This window comes from Lissotriton vulgaris, chromosome 6 (assembly GCF_964263255.1).
Source record: "Lissotriton vulgaris chromosome 6, aLisVul1.2, whole genome shotgun sequence".
Lineage (NCBI taxonomy): Eukaryota > Metazoa > Chordata > Amphibia > Caudata > Salamandridae > Lissotriton > Lissotriton vulgaris.
In genome coordinates, this window is record NC_141694.1 from 1,607,228,837 (window position 1) to 1,607,250,657 (window position 21,821).

The window sequence follows — 21,821 nt, forward strand, 5'->3', positions numbered from 1 at the left end:
CTACCCACCTCCTGAAATTCATAACAGTTCTGTGATTTGGTGAATAAAAGAAGACTGCTCTTGGAATACATACCCCTGTCTGTTTGAGGAAGGACTTAGGACTTGAATACTATCTTTTGAACATAGATCTGAAGGTTGTACTCAGGTAAGATAAGTTGACTTCATAGACTGGTAAGGATTGGACTTTCACTATCTAGCCAGGCTTCTCCAACGAGACCCTCGTGAGCTACTAGTAGCTCTCCAGCTACCTGTAAATTGGTCACCTGTGTGCTGCCCAGCCTTTAAATTCGAAACTTTTGGTTGGTTGAATTTATATATGCATACCAAAGTTGAGAGTGCGTATTCAAAATGTAAATGTGTTTATTTTAAGAACTCATAAGAAGGATTATATAAACTGGAATTGGGTAGACATTTTGCAAATATGTTTACCTTGGTGCTAAGGCATTGCAGCTATGGCTGGTATGTATTACCCATGTAGAGGCATAACACATTGTCAAACGTTTTTTAATATTAATTGTGGAAAACATGCCTGATGCACTGAAGTGATCACTGGCAGTAATCTTGCATATGGTGGCCACTAATTAAATCTCATCTGGTATGGTCACTATTGCAGATTCAAAACGTATTCTGTTCCTAATATCGAGACAAGGGAAAACTGGTTTTATGTGGTCATGAAGTGTAGGAGAATGAGGATTCCTCCTCTTGGAATATAGGGCCCTCCCACACCTAGCAAGGTGTCATGCTTCATCATATGGGCTGTTCCTCGCCAGGTCAGCGCTGCAATACCCAACGGGCTCCCCAAGAGGGGCTCTTTGGCAGAGATCTTTTATTCCTAATGCCATGGGGGTGAGGGGCCTAATTTGTGTAGATGAAAGTATGGCGGTGTATAACCTGAAAGAAATTTTAAAACAGGTAAGGGAGTACCAGCGAAGACTATTTTGATCAAAGGGTCTCTCACCCTGATTAAAAGAAACAAAGGCGCATGTCTGAGATTATGTCTTAGGTAGGGCGCTCTATTGTGCGGTCAACATGTTTCTCACCGAGTAGTTAAACAATCTGGTGGCAATTCGCCAGGACCTAACAAAATCAAATTTAGCTACACGTGGTGGTTGTATGGTGTGATCTACCCTTTTAAACCAACCTAACACATGCTATGTGTATAACTGATAGCATATGACCAACCCTAGTTGGGTTTCATTATCGACTTCATCGATTCCCGGCAGGTATCTCACAAAGAATATCCTTGTGAGGTTTTGCAAAGTCTGTAAAAGGCCGGCCAACATACAATTTTTCTGCCGGGACAGGGCACTTTCGATTTTGGATAGTACTATAACTCTTATGTGAACAATGAATGTTGTCTTCCTTCTCTTCTTCTCTCAGGTTATATTGTGCATGCAACACAATCAAGGCAGTTTAAACAACACTTTCAAAATTTCATTTGATCCAACCATAAAATCCCCTTTAGCAGAAACACTTTAACTAAAGGTTTTATGAGAACCACGGGGCATATTATCAAGGGGGTTTATCTCCGCTTTTTTGGCTTTAAAAGCCAAGAAAGCGGAGATAAAATTATCTCCCTATTACCTAGCTGTCGCTAACACCAGTTAGCGACAGCTAGTAGGAGATAGCGACCATCTTGGGCCCCGCTTTGCATGTCAGTGATATTTACCACTAATGACATGCAAAGTGGGTGTGCCAAGATGTTAGCGACTGGAAACAGTCGCTAACATTGCCATCTCCTATTACCAACTTTTGGAGATATTCGCTCTAAGCGCGAATATCTCCAAAAGCTAACACCTGCCCCTGAACAGTTCTTAGCCATGTTATCCAATGGTAGGTGGATAACATGGCTAAGAGCATTAGCTCTGTAATGCATGAATATCGCTGACTTTTCAGCGATATTCATGCATTTTGGCCGATTTTTATCGCTTAGGAGATTAACCTTGATAATAGCAAGGTTCCTAAGCGATAAAAATCGCCGCAGCTCGACGTTAAAAATATTGCCGCTAAACCAACATAGCGATAATTATCGCTAGTTGTTGGTAATATGCCCCATCCTTCTGGACCGGCTGACAAGATTTGCCTAGCTTCTTTATGGTTTTTAAAATATATTGTGCTTCAGGTTGCAAAGTATCTATCACTACTAAAATTCAATTTTGGACAGATTCTCCTTCTAGAGGAAATATTACTAGATTTTTTGATTATTTTTGTGATTTTAATTATTCTTGATCAATTGATCACTGACCCACTCACTTCAAAGTTCATATCTGTGTTTTAGTGTCTTCCTTTACCAATATTGTCAAATATACCAGCAGTCGCTGTAAATATATCAGCAGTTGTTTACTAACTTGAACTGATCATAAAGCTATCTTTTTCATATCTAAGGCTTCAGTGTGTCCTCCAACAATCAGGAGAATATATGCTGCTAAAATACATTGCATTTGAGTTGAGATTAACAAAACCAATTTTGCCACAGTTTTAAATCAGAATGTATCTAGATTTTTGGGGGATAACTCACCTAAAGTAGAGAGATTTATTAAATGGATCACAGAGTCAACTCAAGCGACTACCCCTATTAAAATGATCAAACTTAGGCGCTGTACTCCAGCTGCTATCTGGTTTAACAAACAACCTCTATAGTTGAAAAAGGTCCTGTAAGCATGCTTGATGTGTGTGCCTTTCTAACTTCTGCATCATTGTCAAGATAAAATATTTTGTCATCCTAAGAAGCAATAAATAAACCACTACACCCTACACGTTAATCTCAGTGCTAATACAATTATATATGCTTTTAATACCACAAGAAACGTTTTTAATATTGCTCAGAATCTTTACTCCCCTTAGTACTAAACTAATGCCATCTTCTCCACCAATGTGATTTATACTCACATTGCATTTGTTTTTATTTGAAAGATTGATAAGATCACAGCTTGATTCCATCTTTCACTGATATCACTTCTCCTGCCAGGGAGGCCACGTCAAGGTCACACCATCCTTTAACATATTTTACCTCTGAATTTGTGGAATAAATTATCAACTCTATTACATTTGATACTGGACCATGGTGATATGAAATTTATGAGATCTTTGATAGACCTTAATATTACTGTGTACCAGTTTGCTGTTTTAAAGCAAGAGCGATTTATGGGCTGTTTGATCACTATTTCTAAATGGAAAAATCTGAACTCCTTGTTCAATAATAGTAATGAGACTGTAGTGGGTGATCCACCTCTGTCTGGCCCAAATCTCTGTGACCACTATCGCAGCATTTATCTTTGATGAAAACTTCTCACTTTTCCTTACATACATCTTTGGGCCCCTGTCTGCTTTTTCACTTTTAAAGTTTTAATGAAAATACTCCTGTTGCTACTGGTTGGCTGTTGTAAACTTGAGGCCCTGGTGGAGATTGTTTCTTGACTTGGCTACAGCAATTCCCTTTATCCAGGATTGCCTTCTTCAGTTATGACAAAGATGCAACTAATTTAGAAAGCTGCTGCATGGTACTGTGTGGCCTGGCCTTTCCCAGCACATTACATGCCTCACATCACTTTGTCAACCTAAATGGCTTCTTGTGACAAAAGACTGCTATTTAATTTCTGGAGTATCTGCTATATGGCTATATATAAAACTAGCACACTGTTCCTGAAATCTAGATTTGAACAATATTTGGCCTCTTGTACCAGTGGCCTAACAAAGGCCCCCATTGCCCCATTGGTTTGGGGGGCCCAAGGTCAATGGGCCCACTCAGCACAGTACCCTGGCCTGAGAGCTCCTGAGTGTGGTCGGAGGCGGCCACCTCCACGTAATTTGCATAGGGGCCCCCTCAAGTTTCGTTATGCCACTGTCTTGTAATCTTCCCTCCCCATCTTGTTTTGTGAAACTTGGTGGTGAAGCTTTTTCCCAACTCACTACTCAGGCTTGGAACATGATTCATTTGTAGAATATAAGTCTGCTTTGTCTCCTGCTCTTTTGCCCCCATCATTCCTACATTAATGATTTCTTATCGGATCTAATTCTAGTGCCTGGAAACCCCTAGGTTAACCACAAGGTTTCAGAAATCATGATTATAAAATATTTATGAAATACAGACGAACTGATATATCTTTTCTCCAATCTGTCACTGCATCTAAACATCAGTGGTCTAGCTCTTGCTTACCCTACCTTTTGACACTTGTAGCCATATGTATGAAGCCAATTTGCAATTGCAAACGCTGAAATTCGCAGAATTTCAGCGTTTGTGATTGCAAATTTGCAGTGTGCACAACACGAGAAGAAAATTTGCTAAAGATAATTATAGGGAAACTTTAACAATTGTGTTCAGATCAGAGGGGGCAATGTATTCATGAAATGTATTGATTTAGATGCTTAGCTTGGAACGTTTCAGGCCTTAACTGTAAGATCAAGAGGCGATTAGTTTATGAGGCGCCTAAAATGTATAATTCCCATTTGGTAATATTAACCGAGACTCATATCTGTTTTAAAGACAGAAAATTATTAGGGAAATTGAGTTATGAGTTAGTCGTCTGTTCAACATTAGAGCGGTTGCCATTTTGAAACAAAAGCAATTAAGACTAGAAGTTATTAAAATTGCTTCAGATAAGGGGGGTAGATGGGCAATCACTCAAATAGATGTGGAAAATTGTAAATATGTATTTTGTGTGGTTTATGGTCCCAATATTGATGATCCTTTTATTTTTGATTGGTTAAATATTGAATTGCTGGACTGGGAAGGAGAACTTATAATTATGGGAGATTTTAATTGCATTATGAACTATGCGCTGGGCACTACTAGACGGGGGGCGTTTCAGCAGATGCGTAAGACGCGAGCTGTGATATTAGAATTAGGCCATTTACAAAGCATAAAAGATGCCTGGCGAATTTCACACCCTAATCTAGCTGGGTATACTTATTATTCAGCACCCCATAAATTATGCTCACGCATCGATATGGCTTGGATATCTGATAAGACCCTAGATTCTAGTACTATGGAGATCTGTCCAAAGGTCACTTCAGATCACAACCCTATCCTTCTTGCTTTTAACATCTTATCAAGGAAACAGGGACCAAGGCCTTTTTCATTTCCCAGATATCTATTATCAGATCCAATATTCATTACACAACTTAAAAAAACACATTAAAGAATTTATAGAAATTAACCTTAATTCCACTTTACCTATTTTTATTTGGAATGCCTGTAAGGCGAGTATAATGGGGATTTGCTGACAATTCATTTAGAGACAGAACCTAGAGCGTAGGAAAGAGATTACAATTATGACATCTAATATTTTGTTACTTGAAGATCAATTAGCAGAAGCCCTTCGAGAAGGCTCGCAGAACATTGCAGAATTAGAATGTAGATTAGTGAGTTCACGATCCGCTACGAAAATGTTTTTTAGAGAGAAAAGCAGTGTTAAACTCCATTAACATCAACTGCCTCAATATGAGAGCGGCGATAAAATTGGGAAAATCCCCGCATACAAAGTCGCTGACGACAGGGCTAATACATTATTAAAATCAATCAAGGTTCCTAATAATGCTATATACAACCATCCTGCTCAGATAATGGAACACTTTGTTAGTTACTATAGCAATCCGATTACCCTGGAAAATTATCCTACCATGGACAATATACAAATTTATATTCATAATAATAAGATAAAAAATAGAGAAATACAAGGAATGGTGTAACTGGGCGAGAATATTACCCCCTCAGAGCTTAGACTTGCAATTACCTCTCTCCTTTCGGGAAAGGCCGCGGGAGAAGACACACTCCCCATAGAGCTTTATAAAATATGTATGGATGAGCTTCTCCCTCTTTTTTGCTTAGTAATTAATTCAATTGGTGAAAATGGAAGGGCTCCTCAATCTTGGAATACAGCTAAGATAGTTTTTTTCTTAAAAAAGAATAAGCCTGCTAATGAGTGTGGGTCATATAGACCCATCTCACACATTAACGCGGACACCAAGGCATTCGCGAAAGTTCTTGCCATGAGACTTGCTCCTTTTATGCCAAATTTAGTTAATCCACAACAACATGGCTTTGTGGTTAGCAGAGACACAACAGCCCATGTGAATATGGCAATAACTGCTTTTGATGTAGCGGCGACTAGTTCCACCCCACTCAATATGGTATTGTTAGATGCTGAAAAAGCTTTTGACCGAGTGGGGTGGGATTATCTTTGGGCTGTAATGACTGAATTTGGCTTTAAGGGTCAATATTTAAGATGGATACAGGCCTTATATGATCATCTCACTGCGAATATAAGCTACGCTGAAATTATATCCCCTAATTTTTTTATATCTAGGGGCACTCGGCAAGGGTGCCCTTTGTCACCCTTGCTGTTTGCACTCTCCATGGAGCCATTTATTAATGTACTTCAGGCTCAACCTCGTATTGCCCCTTTTGAATTTGGCCTTAACTCTCTCAAAATTACAGCTTACGCTGACGATATTGCTATCTACTCTACAGATGTGGTAGAAGCTTTATCAGGGATAACAGAGGAAGCAAATAATTTTAGGGCGATCCCTGGATATAAATTAAACTTAAATAAAACTCAGGCTATAATGAATTATAAACCTCTGGTCCCGGTTCAATGTATCTGTAAAGCCGCTACATATCTGGGTGTCAAAATTACATCCAAAATAGGGGAAATAATTGCACTTAATTATGAAGTCTTATTAAAGGAGGTGTCAGCTCTAATGAAAAAATGGCATAAAATCCCTCTCAGTCTTATTGGTCGTAATAATCTAATCAAAAGGAAGATACTGCCAACATTTCTTTATTTATTTAGGTCAATCCCTTTATGTGTTAATAATTCCTTTTTTTAAATTAGATGGCGTTCTTAGTAGTTTCATTTTGGGGGTATAAAAAAGCTTGAAGATAGATTTCTTTACTTAAGCTCCCATTCAATAAAGGTGCTCTTAATTTCCCCGATTTCAGATTGTATTTTTTTGCAACTTTTTTTGGTCATCTCCGTCGTATGCTTAATTCTAATAATCAATTTTATTTTCATCAATTCATGCTGGGTACAGACTCTAAACAATTCTTGGCAAGAGCAAACAATCCTAATTATTTTAAAAGGGTCAAGTTTAAGTCGGCAAGGGATATGGTTAGAATATGGAATTTGATACTGATTATTTGTAAGACCACCTTTTTTCACTCTAAACTACCGCTGTGGGACAACGCCGGTCTGCCTGGAATTTTTAGTGCTGGAGCAGGGAGAGCATGGGTTCGCTCCGGTATAAACACTTTAGGGGACATTTTTGGCACTGAGGGCTTTTTAGATTTTGCGGTCCTTAAAGTTCTCTCTAAACTGACAGAATCTATGCGGTTCAAATATATGCAAATCCGGGTTTTTTTACACGTAAAATTAATCTGAGGGAAGTCTCTGATTCTGATATTTGGACCTGTCTTTATTCAGTGAAAACAAAATCACTAATTAGTGAGGGTTATAAATGCCTTAATCATTATAAGATTGATGATTGTTCGAAGCTTGCTACAAAATGGACTACAAGACTAGGTATCACTATATCTACCAATAAAATCTCTGCCTCACTCTGTAGTATTAATAATGTAGTACATTTTTCTAATTTAAGGCTTCCATCATATAAAAAAATATGCATTTTATATTATACCCCGCAAAGAATCTCAAAATGGTCCCAAAACAGTTTGTCAAGCGACAGCTCTAAGTGTCCTAAATGTGATCTAGCCGCGGCAGATCTTGAACATATACTATTATTATGTCTGGAATTGTCTGAGTTTTGGTCTGGGTGGGAGAATATTTTAAATCAAAAACAGGTTATTTTCTCCCCTTTGTCAGTCAGTACTGTATTATTAGGTATTCAACTGTTAAATTGCCCACATAAAGATTTATTGACTATTTTATTTTCATGGGCCAGATTAATCATTGCTAGGGCTTGGATATCTTCGAAACCACCGCACATTATGGAATGGTGGTCTCTGGTTAATGAAATTTATAATATGGAATCTGCATTAGCTAAGATTAGGGGAGTACGATCAATTATGAAATTTGATAGAATTTGGGGAACTTTTCTTTAAGTTCATCTAATGAATGTTAAGGCTCAATGAATGTGATGGCTAAAAATCTAAATTTCTTTTCTTACTTCTCTTTTGTAATGTGGGATTAGGATTTATTGTCTTCCTCTGATTTGGTTCAAACTTTATATGGATTTGTTATTGTCTATTTCTTCTTTATTGTATATGTTATTAAGACTACCTTACTTTTATTAATTTTTTTCTTGTGTTGTCAATAAAAATATTTTTTTTAAATACATTTAAAAAAAGCAAATTAGCAGTGTGCAATGTAGCACACAAAAACCCGCTTGCAAAATAGGAAATTACACATTTTGCGATTGCTCATTTTGCGATTGCATTTAAGTAATCGCAACTTGTGATTCCTTAAATGCAAAGTAAAAAGCACAAAAGAAAGTGTGATTTGGCCTTGAGGAATCGCAAATTACCACCAACTTCAAGTTGGTGGTAAATTGTGATTTCACTTAAAAATGCACTATTTTGGATTTTTTAAAGTGCCACGTGGCGCACATACATGCCCTTAAGGCATGTATGTGTGCCACATGTGCATACATGCACATTTCAGGGTGCAACAGGGTGTCCTTTCGACACCCTGCCGCACCCTTGAAATTGCATTCTCAATTTGCGATTCTCTAATAGCTAATCGCAAATTGAGAATGCCTTCCCATTCATTCCTACGGGCCTCCTAGTCCATAGGAATGAATGGGAAGGTATTCCTTATTTGCAAATCTCAATTTGCGATTCGCAAATAAAGGAATATGTGGGATTCACAAAATTATTAGCAAATCCCACGCACATTGCATTTTGCGATTCTCAAATTGCGATTTGCTGAAAATCGCAATTCAGATTCGCAAAACAACATTTTGATACATATGGCCCTTAGAGCCTAAGGCTTCGAATACGAGTGCCCCAGATTAATCTGTTATTCTTAATGAAGCAATTACCATTGACAGGCGTCCTAGTAAATTTGGTGGTGGGGAAATAACTCTGATTTCAAGTTTGAGGGAATGACATATTGGAATTGGTATTTCCTAATCGATTCCCAAACGTTTGCCCCAGTATTTCCCTTGGGGATTTCAGCTGGAAAAACAAAACTCGTAAATCCCTTGCGCCTTTTGATTCCCCTTAACGGGCACAGCAGAATTTACACGCCACTCACGTTGAGGGCCTACTCTGCGATCCTCATAACTCTTGCTCACCTCCTGTATTGGAACAAGCCATATTCTAACACATCAAGTCTTAATAGGAAGTCTCCTCTCATGTATCCTCTAGCCGCCCCTCTTAAACACCAAAGCGTGCCCACGACCTCTATAACCCTGAGTAGTGAATCCAACAAATAATACACCAACATCAGTTTGCAAGTTGGCTCTTGGCTGGATATAGCTCTTATGTTACTTAATTCGAATAAGCTTTTTTAAATATTCTGAAACAAGTATATAATGCAGAACACGCGTCAATAAAAAATAACACTGCTGCCTTTTGGAAGCGCACCAATTGGCTTCACTGGTTATTCTTTCAAGCGTAGGCTTGTTATTCTTATTCATTTTCTACTTATCTTATTCTTTGCCAATGTAGCTGCTCATATTCTGCCAACAATTAGAAAAAAGGGACATAGGAACATTCCGCCTATAGATCTTCCTAAGTGAAATGTTTGCACAAAAGAATAAGGCAGAACACTCATAAAAGTAGGTTTATTAAGACAAGAAATCATCAAAGAGTGTTTGCAGGAGAGCCTTCTCCCACTTATCGTAGAATGCTTCGTTCTAGGGCGTTTCCCCGGAAATAGGTGTTATGTTGTCTCTCCTAGCTGATCATGTTCTGGGAGCTCATATAGATCATACATTTGAGTTTGGGATTAAAAAGATTACCATAGTCGTCTTCATGATGATATGCTTTTTTATAAACAGAGAGCACCTGAAAATGATGCCAAACTAGAACTCATATGCAATCCTGACACACTAAGGTACCAACAAGCACATGTAAAAACAATATGCCTCCCTTCAGGGAAATAAAAAGCTGGGGTCAGGCCCAGTCGATCATTCAGCTGCTCCTCTGACCGCCAACAGAGTAAATCAACTACAGCCAATCGCAAAGTCCCTCTACAGCCAACAAGAGTTCCACTATATGGTAGGTCCTGGGTTAGTTCTGTTGTTTACACCATATCATTGTAGGAGTTCATCTGATGTTCTTCACCCACTCTCCTAGCTTTTGTTGTTCCACTCAAGAGAGCTCACCAGTGCCAGGGAACATGCCTCAGGTTAGCCTTCTGTCCAAGACCTCAAATAATTCTCTTAGCAGCCAGTCTTTTTGAAAGAAGGCCAACTGTAGCTTTTTCAAATGCACATTCTCACATCCTTAAACCTTTACTCAGGACACCCCCAGTTGATTATCCTACACCACAAAATGATGTTTGGTGACCAACAGTCTACTTTTAGGGCAGGATTTACAAGGCCACTGCTCTGTTCCTTTTAGCTGCACATATTTGCTTTTTCCATGTATGATAAACTCTCTTTTTTACTATGTAACATGCAGGTGGACACAATTGTCAGAAGGGGATTGGAGCATTAAAGTTGCCTCAACCATAACATTTCATATTTAAAGCAAGAGGATAACTTAATTAGTGTGTGTAATTGGGTTACTAACTGAGGAGGGTGAACCTCTACTCAGGCAGCAACAACAATCCAAGTCAGAGTGAAGAACAAGCAAAGCTCAAATTAACCAGTTCTCAACCCTCTGGTAGCTTGGCACACAGCAGTCAGGATCAACTTAGAGTCAATGTGTAAAGTATTTCTGCAGGGCTTCAAATAGTAGTAACGTGAAAACATGATATAAGAAAAATTTCACATCAATTTAAAAACATAGAGCAAAATGTAATAAATGAATTAAGACCAAAACAACAAAAATCCAATCAGAAGAACAAATACATTTTAATGATTAAGTGAAGATAGCGTCAAAAACTTCAACGCCTCACTCACTGCTATATGGTCGGGAGAGAATGTGAGAACATCACACACTCAGGCGCATTGGAGTGTATTGTATTGTATTTATTGCTTGTTAAGCGCATCTGCCACCCAAAGGGTATCCTGGCGCTGAGACCACAACATTCCTACAGATAGACCACCTTACATTGCTCTAGGAAACAGGAGGGTCTTAAGATCCTTTTTAAAAGAAGTGAGATCTTGTCTACTCCTCAGTGTCAGCGGGAGGGTGTTCCAAAGTGTAGCGGCTGTGAAACTAAAAGCACGGCCACCCATCCTCACTCAATTGATCCTAGGGATCGTCACTAGAAACGCAGAGGAGGATCTCAGAAGTCTGGCAGCGTGATACCAGGAAAAAAGATTTTGGAGCGGTATTGGTTCATGTCCATGCAGAGCATTAAAAACAAGGCATAAAGCCTTAAAGGCAATCCTCTGTTGGACAGGTAACCAATGAAGATCAGCCAATGCAGCGGAAGAGGAAGCGGAGCGAGGGCGGGATAGAGCCAGTTTGGCCGCCATATTTTGGATCCTCTGCAGCTTTAGGATCAAAGTTTTGGGGGCTCCCAGAAGTAGTGCATTGCAGTAATCTAATTGACTAAGAATAGAACTGCGCACTACCTCTGCCCTAGCCTCTATGGGGAGGAGCTATAAGATCTTACGTAGGGCGCAGAGTAAGCCCATACATGTCGCCGTGGTCCTATTCACAGAGGCATCAAGCTGCAGGTTAGGTTCAAACAGAACTCCTAGATTACGTGCCGATTCTGCAGCCTCTACCGTACCTAAGATGGATATAGGCCAAAAATCGTCCGGGAGCGGACGAGGGGTGCGATCTAGGGAGCAGTGAAGAATCTCCGTTGTAGATCCATTGAATTGAAGCGAGTTGACTCGCAACCACTCTGCTGTTGCCGACATACAGCAGTGGAAAGTGTCCCTCGATACTGCCTTTGTGCCCTCAAATGAAAAAATCAATTGAGTGTCATCGGCATAATTGATGACAGATATGCCAAATGACTTTATCAGGTCTACCAGGGGTCGAAGATAAAGATTGAAAAGGATCGGACTGATCGCTGACCCCTGGGGGACACCCTGATTCACTTGTCGTATTGCAGATCAAAAAGGTGGTAACGCCACTGCCTGCTCTCTGTTGCTGAGATATGATGTTAACCATCTCAAGGCCAAGCCAGTTACTCCTATGCTCTGAAGATGGCTCAATAGTACTGCATGGTCCACCGTGTCGAACGCCGACGACATGTCAAGCAGCACTAAAAATGCTGACTTGCCCATGTCGACACGCGCTTGTAGATCGTCCAACACTGTGACCAATGCAGCCTCAGTGCCGTGAGCCGGCCTAAAGCCGAATTGTGATGTATCCAGGCAGGAGTTATTTTCCAGAAAGCTGGATAATGCTCTCGTGACCCATTTCTCTACAATTTTTATTGTAAATGGTAAAAGTGAAAAAGGCCTATAGTTGGCAGGGCTTGAAGGGTCCAAAGAAACCTTCTTCAGCAATGGTGTAACTATCGCCAACTTCCAGCTATCTGGGACTACTGCTGTGCTCAATGACTGGCAACAGATGGTATGAAGCGGAGGAAACAGCTCATCTTGGAATGCCTTCCAGATCTTATGTGGCATAGGATCAAGTGGTCATCCTGAGGACACACCATTAGCCAAGAGGCAAAACTCCTCCAAAGAAGGAATGGGAAAGATAGACAGCTGAGGAAAACCCTCCTGATTATAATCCTTCTTAGAGCCCTCAAGAAGGAGGGGTTCTGCAAGAGAAGACAAGGATGATGCGGGCTGACCAGAAATCTGCAGTCCGTTCAAAATTGTCCTAATCTTCTCCTCAAACGCAGAAGCCAAAGAGTCGCACAGTTCCTGAGAGACGGGAATGGCTGGTGCAGTACAGGACGGATTGGCTAGATTGTCGACCAATTTAAACAGTGTGGATCTGATACAGGGATTAGATTAGTCCTGCTGAATATTTACCTTCACAGTCCATTGTGAAGACTTCCATTCCCGGTGGAGGGGGCCACAAGGAGCAGGGAAGTGGCACAGACATTCATCAATGTAGCGCGAAGAGCAGACGGTCACTGCTGTAGCGCAAAGATCACGTTGTCTTCCCAGGCAGGTGGCGGGGAGATTCTCAGTGGCACTCCCCGCGAGTAGTAGATGCTGTAGTGAGTCGGGTTGATGGAACTTCATGTTGGTGGGCTGTGCGAGGGAGAATGGAGCGTTCGCGGTTGTGAAGAGCCAAAAAACTTACATTCAGCTTCTCTGAGGCCACACCACGGGTCTAGGACCTGAGAAGCACCACCAGAGGGGTCGGGGAGCTTCCTCCAGCTGGATCTGGGTGCTGGTTAGGCATTTGTGAGCCTATTATGTCCCTGTGGCTCTGAACAGGAGGCCAGCAGACAAGCCCTTGGAGTCACTCTGGGAGTCCTGGGTTTAGGTCCAATCCCTCTCACTCAGGCAGAAGAGCAACCAGGCGACAGGGCAGCATTCCACGGGTCTAGCAAGGTAGTAGTCCAACAGGGCAGCAGTCCAGCAGAGTGGCAGTCGTTTCAGCAGCACAGTAGTCTTTCTTCCTGGCAGTGTCTCTACAGGTCTAGAAGTGTACTGAAGAGTTGGTGCTTGAGGTCCAATGTTTATACCAGGTGCCTCCATTGAAGTGGGGGAATCTTCTAGAGGTTTACTTTTGAAGTGCAGTTTCCTGCCTCCCCTGCCCGGGGTCCAGACTAACTACAGGGGGTATACAGCCCTTTGTATGGAGGCAAGATACAGGCTATTCAAGTGTATGTAGGGCTGTGTCCAGCTCCACTCTACCATCCAGGCACACTTAAATTCTCTATTGTGTGTGCCTGTCTGGGAGAAATGGGGAACATCCATGACAACGCGGTCAAAACACAGCGCTGCCATTACGACGCGTCTTTTACAACGCAAGTCGTTACCACGACTTGCGCTGGAGGGCGCTCTACACTAAGGAATAGTAGATTTACTATTCCAACACCTTCCCTACTGTACGTAGGCTGGTGTTGGAATAGTAAATCTAACTATTCCTAAGTCCAGCACCCTACAGCTCAAGTCGTTGTAACGACTTGCGTTATAAAACCTGCGTTGTGATGTACCACGATCTAAAAGATAGCGTTGTAACATCATACAACCGGGAGGGATACAACAGTCAGCTACACCCAGTCATGTGACACACTGGCAGGCTGCAGGCACCAAATGGTTAAAGCAGGAAAATGGCAACTTACTAAAGGTGAAATTTGTACATTAAAACCCGGCTTAACCGTAAGAGAGTATTTGTCATTACAATTCCAAAGACACCAGCCACAAACTGGTTACCTGTTTTCATTTGGAAGTTACAGCTTATTAAATGTTTCTAAATACACCGCACCCCACCCTCTGGGCTGTCCGGGGTCTACCCTAGGGGTGACATATATGTATTAAAAAGGAAGGTTTGAAATAGCAATTTAAAACTGAACACACAGGCTGCAATAGCAGACCTGAGACATGTTTAACGGGCTACTTAAGCAAGTGGCGTAATTAGTACTGCAGGTCCACTAGTAGCAATATATTTACAGGCCCTGGGCACATGCACCAATTTACTAGGGACTTACAAGTACATTAAATATGGCAATCGGATGTAAGCCATTTAAACCATGTTTTAAGGAGAGAACAAGAACTTTAGCACTGGATAGCAGTGGAGAAGTGTGCCGAGTCCTAAAAGTTAACAAAATCGGGTTTAGAAAACAGGAGGGTGAAGGCAAGTCGGCCAAGTCGTACAATGAACATCAGTCAAACCCAGAAATCTGACATTCTTCAGTACACATTCAAAAATCGCAATTGCAGATAAATCAGTAGTGCAAATCTTCCCCTGAAATGTACCAAATAATTTAAAGGTATTGTTTTTTAAATGAAGAAAGATGCATAAATAAATACAATATGCTACAAGTGAAGCCTTAAATACAAATTTTAACATCCTAAAACATCTATAATATAAGACACAGACCAAAAGAAGTGTGACTTTTTGGTGGGGATTAACTGCCAAATAAAGCTTTCCAAAATCCCAAAAAGATAATTAAATGTCCAGGAGCATTAAGAAAATAAAACACACTTTCCGCACACTGCACCTTGTGTTCTTCAGTCTTTTGTTTAAGCATTCTTATCCATCGCTGTAGTTGAAAGAAATTAATTAACAGCAGCCAGCCTACTCAATTATTGAACTTTTCCATACCCCCCATCATTCACCGAAGCATACTAAACACTCACCTGTTCATTAAATCAATATTGAAATGGCATCTACCCCTGCCACCTTCTTGTTCTTAAAAACAAAACAATTAGGCCCATCAGGAAGCTCCGAACCTACAAACTTACCAGGCTGTGCATAATTTTCACTCCATCTGGATTCACGGTGAGTGCCTCGTCGTACAGTTGCTTAGCCTCCTCCAAGCAGCCTTTCATCTCCGCGAGCTTCCCACGCATGTACAGCACGGCATGTGATGTGGGGAAAAGGCTGGCTGCCTCTTGGATGCAAAAGCCTGCTTCTTTTAGATGCCGCTGCTCCATGAAGAGTTCAGCTGCGGCGAGAAAAACATCATTTAAACCAGAGGGCTCCGGGAGTGCATGACACACAGACGAGCATCACGTGCAGGGCACTCTAATGAGGGGACTGCCTTTACACTTCAGTTACCACTGTAGACTAGGAAAGCTTTCTGTGAGGAAGAGGAAATCATTTCTTAACGTGATTTTGGTATGATTAGGGCTAGGAAAATGTGCACCGAATCTCTCGAAATGCATGGCTAATGAAACAGTCTTCACTGGATAGGACAAAATCTGAATAGATCTCACAACTACAGAACCTTCCTTGTACCCTTCTTTCACTCCTTTCTCTTCTGCTTTTTTCCTGCATCTTTTTATTTTTTGATTTCTCTAGTCCTCACCAACCCACTTCAGGAGGGGTTAGCTAAGCATATGTTTCGAAGTGACTGCTAACACTGTTGTACAAACTACAATTGGCTAACCTTGGAACAGAAATTCTGATGTCTTGTTTGTAAAATCAATAAAATACTTTGAAATAAAAAAAAAATGTTAAAAAAAAGTATATTCAGATTTTGTCCTATACAGAATATCAGACTGGGAGAGGTGTGGCGCAGCGGTCAGATCGGCTGACTCCGGAGCACAGGGCTCACGGTTCGATCACCGACTGCAACTCAGCATCATGTGACTCTGGGCAGTAGCTCACTTAATATCCACAAGGGCCCCCAGCGCCTGGATACCCCTAGGGGTTATAAATCACGCTTTACAAATATGGAATTAGGTTTATTATTTTATGTGGAGAGCAGAGACAGACTCTCCAAGCTGTGGTCAATTTACATGGGAGACATTCACCTCTCCAGAACACAGTGCTAGGCATGGCGCTTGTCAGCAGGGCTTAATATTTATTTTTAAAAATCTATGCTTACCCCCACTGCTACCGCTTACCTCTACCTCTGGCACTGCCCGCTGCCTCCCACAGAGGCGCCTACTGTCTTCGGTGCTAGCACCAGACCCTAGTCTAGGCAGGACCGGCGAATAAGCTTTTAAAGTGGTGGATTGTAAATATCTACCTCTAAAGGAGGGAGCAGAGAGAATCTCCCACCCTTTGACTAAATGTATGAAAAAACAATGACAAGGAGTGCACTTTACAGCATAATTTTCACACACAAAGACAGAGCTCTATAGGGGCACTGATGAATTATATCAATAATTTTGTCGTGTGCCATACAAGCCATATCCTCCCCAATAAGACTTTTCAAACAAGGTCGCAAAACAATGGATTTTTCAGCACAATTGCCTCAAAACTGGGCAAAGAGCTGTAGTATTAAAGAAAATTGAAAAACTCCAGCATATTCCAAGTAGATCCTGAACGTGTGCTAGCAAGGCTCAGGTTGAAAAAAACCCTAAAGTAATATACACATTCCACATCGCATGTAATAAACTGCAGTGCTAGAAATATACTACTTAAATGCATTGAGCTTACAATATCAGAGAGAAAACATACCACCACAACCTTAAATGCTCACGCCCTAGACAACAGTAGTGCTATTAAATAAAGCAATTCCAATATGTAGGTGATGATGGTATGCCTGCACACAAAGTCATGAAACAAGAGTTGTAGCAGAAGTTGCCAGGAGGCCAATCAAAAAGTACCAATAGGCCTTCTAAACTGTACATGAATTATCCTTCAGATATCCGTTGTAAGTATAAGGGTCCCCAATGCTGTCAGTCAACTGCATTGCAGCCTGGCCTCATCTTTGCAATAGGACTAATGTACTAATTAGCGACACTGCAAAATGTGATGTCACAAGTGGCCACAAAACCTCCTACCTAATGAATTTTAAGTAGGCACGAGGGATTCTTCTACCTCATGCATATGAGTGAAAAGCAGACCTGCATTTCTGCGGTGGCATTTCTAGCAGGAACACTTTCTTTGAAGCACCTGCAGCCATTTTACAAAGAGTGCCCCATTTTCTGTTCCCCTGGGGCACTGTAGTATTACAGAAGAAGACTCAGATAGATGCTTATGTGCTATGGCTGGTACTATCTTCAGGGGTAGTTCTCTCATTAGCATGGGATATGGCCGCATGTTGCCTGTGTATCTAATGTGGATGCACAATAACAGGCAAAGAAATCATTAGTAGGTGCACTGACTGTTCTCCTACAAAAGGTGGCACAAAGACACGCTGCACTCCTGAGCCTTGCGGATCACCCCAGATATCCTAGTGCAGGTGGGTGCAGTCACTCACTGCATCCTCCTGCATGGGAATTTCTATTCTGTCTTTAACATGCAGACAGGTGACACCTGTACAGAGAATGATGGAATAGGTGATTCAAACAGCTGCTATGTGTTTCACTAATGCATTGCTATGGGAGCAGCACAGATGTGCTGTCCAGGGGCAGTGCATTATGTGTAATAGAATGCACAACCCCTGTTTGCACCCGATGCGCCTGTTTAAAGATGTGCCGTAGTGCAAACAATGACAGCGCACTCGTTCCGTAATATGGGCCCTGGTATCCTTTAGAGAGACAGGTGTTGCTTTTTAAAAAAAAACATAGAAGGTTTCTTTCAAGGACTGATTTGGGGCACTTTCAGTAGTACCTTGAACCACTGTTTGTTCACTGCGAGGCTTGCAGTCATGATATCCCAAAAGGAGGTTTTTCCATACTGATAGCTTCCCCTTGGTGAAAAGCATAACATCCCTCGTTGAGAGTCATCAACAGATAATGGTTTGAGACTGCTATTGCTGTCACAAATCATTGATGCATTTTTTTTGACTCACAAAAAGGAGAGGGGGTGCCCCCTTAATTGTAACTTAGTAATGGTTGCAAAATCCATTTTGCTAGTCAGACTCTTCCTGTTTCTCAAAAGGGCTTTGGTACATTGCAAAATGGTGATTTACATTTAAAAAGCCTGATGGTTTTGTCAATCACAAGCATTGAAGACACAGAACAGATTTGGGCATCAGGCCATAAACATGAAATGCAATAATTTTGTCTAAATTATCAGCATGATTTTTGCAAATACAAACATTTAGTATAGTATTTCACAAATAAGTGGACTTGAGATGATTTAAACTCACTGATAATAATTTAATGACCGAATAGTAATGGTCAATAGCTATGCATAGCTACTTTAAGCAACATTTTCGTCCACAATATTTTTAATTTCCTTTGTACATATTTTTATAGATACTTACAGTGCAGAGAATGTTTTCCTTCTACCCATGATAATTAAATCACTAGACGGTTACAACATCGATGTTGGACCTGGCCCTTTTTGCAGGGTTAAACCCAAACGTTTTGCCTTCCTCCAATATTTTTCAGACTTCATTGTTGCTGGTTTTAGGACTCTGGATGCTTTACCACTGCAGACCAGTACTAAAGTGCAAGTTCTTCCTGTGTACATTTTATTGGTGATTGGTTTATCCATATTTGGCATATTAGATTTACTAATTTGTCCCCCAGTCGTGCCCAGGGCCTGTAAATCAAATGTTACTAGTGAGCCTACAGGACGGTTTGTGCCAACCTCACGAGTAGTCCTAGAAGCATGTCTCAGACCTGCACTATAATGTCTATGTGAGCATTTTAAACTGCCATTTCAACCTGCAAAGTGCATCCACTTGCCAGGCCCAAACCTTCCCTTAACTACATAAAGATCACCCCAATGGTAGTCCCAAGGCATCCCCATGGGCAAGGTATTTAAACAATAGGGTACTGGTGTGTTTTGCATGTCCTAATAGTGAAATACTGCTACTTTCATTTTTTACTATTGCAAGGACTATCTCTCCTATATGGTAACATGGGGATTGTCTTGAAATATCTTTTAAATGTAGTTTCTCATTGGGAACAGGTAGAGATTTGGAGTTTGGGGTCTCTGAACTCACAATTTTAAAATACATCTTTTGTTGAAGTTGGTTTTTAAACTGCGTGCTTGAAAATGCCCTTTTTGGAAAGTGGGCATTTTCGTTGGCTGCGGCAGACTTGGTGCATAGGTTGTATACTTGCCCTAAGATATCTGAATTTTGGACATCGGTCGAGAATGTAATGAAATTAAAATTAGGATGTACATTTTCCCTGGATCCTGCTTTAGTTCTGCTTGATGTTAATATCGCGAACACTCCACATAAGTCTATAATTACAATCATGCTATCATGCGCAAAACTTATAATCGCCCGCGCTTGGATTTCCCCTACACCCCCACACTTCATGGAATGGTGGTCATTACTTAATGAGATTCACTGTATGGAATCTACTCTGTCTAGGATTAGAGGTAATAAGGCCTTGGTTAAATTTGATAAGATTTGGGGGTCTGTTATTTGCTGAAACGAATACTTATACAAGGCCTACTTAGCACATGAATATTGATTTATAATATTTGCCTGCAACATGAATTACACTTGATGTGTCTGGATCTAATGAGAATTCATTATTTATGATATGTTTATCCTGTCCATGATGTGAAATTCTTTTTTCTTCTTCTTTTTCTCATTGTTAACTTCTTGATATGTTTGTTTTTGATTACATTTCTTTCCTGTGCTGCTAATAAAAAATGTTTTTTTTAAAAAAGGAAAGTGGGCATTTTCCTGCTTAACCATTCTGTGAATACACGTCTGAGTGGGCTAACTGTTGGGCTCTTGTGCATTCACTCTAGACAGTCACACAAAGAGAGCTGAGGTGTGCCTTGCATATCCTGATGGGCCATCACGAGTTGATTGGCATTCCTGAGCTAGAGTGGTGGGAGGAGCCATCACTGACACCTGAATAGGGATATGCCTGTCCTCACACAAAGCTGTCTCCAGCCCTCTGCAGTGTATCTGGAGCCAGGTCAGGAAAAGGCAGGGTCCTGTTCACTACAAAAACTTTCATTTGAAGTGTGCCTACTTCAAAGGAAGAAAGAGGTATAAGCATTGGACCTCTGACACCCTAAAATCAGAACATTTCTGGTCTGAGGACATTCTGCCAGGAAAAAGATCTGGATATTGAAGAAGGGACTACCACTCTACCTGTTGCTTTGCTGTGCTGGCCTGCTGCTTGCTGGTCTGTCCTAGTAATGAAAGGACTGGACTTTGCTTTCTACATCCTACTTCCAAGGTTCTCCGAGGGCTTGTGCATGATTGTCTCCTGTTAAGAAAATCTCAGGGCCATCAAAGACTTCAACCTACCAGTGCCTGGGCTCTTCTGCTGAAAGCCCTGACTTGCCAAGTGGTGCCAAATCCAGTTCCTGGGGCCTTGGAAATGTAACCTGGTGAGAAAATCCATGAATCTACTCCCAGCGCCTGTTTTCTCAAGGCATCACTGCACAAGATCGACGCTTCACCGCTACTTGCACCGAAGCGTGGTTCCCGATCGGCACATTGACCACAGCGTTTACTGCAGGCTCCAGCTCGTCGTTGCAGCATGTCATAAATTTCACTGCAGAGTGAGTCCCAAGCACCATGTCATCAATGTCCGTGACACCCGCTCCGACTCCGATGCAGCACCTGGTCGGCGGCTGTGAAATCGATGTAGCCCTGGCTTTGGGGTTGGAAAATTACCGCAGTTTCATCTTCGCCACTAACGCAGCTTTTTTACGCATAGTCCCTTGACACAGACTCTCCATTGATGTAGCAGCTCAGAATAGAACAGAGGCCATGTGTCCAGAGATCGATGCATCACCTCCCCTTCTAGTAAAGAACCGATGCATCTCCTCCTCTGAAAGTAAAGGAACCGATACATAACCTCCCCTGCCTAGCAGTAAAGAACCAACGTATCACCACCCTTGGCCGTAAGAAACCAACGCATCACCTACCCTGCGCCTGCTTCGTCTTTGATTTTTGACGCATCCAAGGTACTTTGTGCTGCAAGAAATGCATCCTTTGATTTCAATGGACTAAACTTGCTTAATCTTTGAAAAGTGATATCTTGAATTGTGAACGTTTGATTTTTGTCATTTTTGTCTTGTTCTATTCAGATAATTAATGACTAGTTTTCAAAACTTGTGTGGACTCTTTTTGTTGTTTTTTCACTGTGTTACAGTGTGTGAGTACAAATACTTTATACATTGCCTCTGGGTAAGCCTGACTGCTAGTGCCAAGCTACCAAGGAGAGTGAGCAGGCGTTCTCAGCTGTGTGACTCCCTTACCCTGACTAGAGTGAGGGTCCAAACCACTAACTAGAGACCCCATTTCTAACAACAGTTGACGCAAATGCCCCTAAATGACTTACTTTAAGTTTCTATTGAGCAGACGGTGCCTCTACAATGGACACTT

General features: G+C 41.2%; 1 protein-coding gene across 1 annotated transcript in view; it reads right to left on the minus strand.

Moving 5' to 3' along the window:
* TTC7A (tetratricopeptide repeat domain 7A) overlaps nucleotides 1-21,821 on the minus strand; it is a 1,603,679-nt gene that overhangs the window by 118,915 nt on the left and 1,462,943 nt on the right. Inside the window, exon 19 of the mRNA XM_086927774.1 lies at nucleotides 15,409-15,611. Coding sequence (XP_086783900.1) covers nucleotides 15,409-15,611 — 203 coding nt within the window. The remainder of the gene's footprint in view (nucleotides 1-15,408; nucleotides 15,612-21,821) is intronic.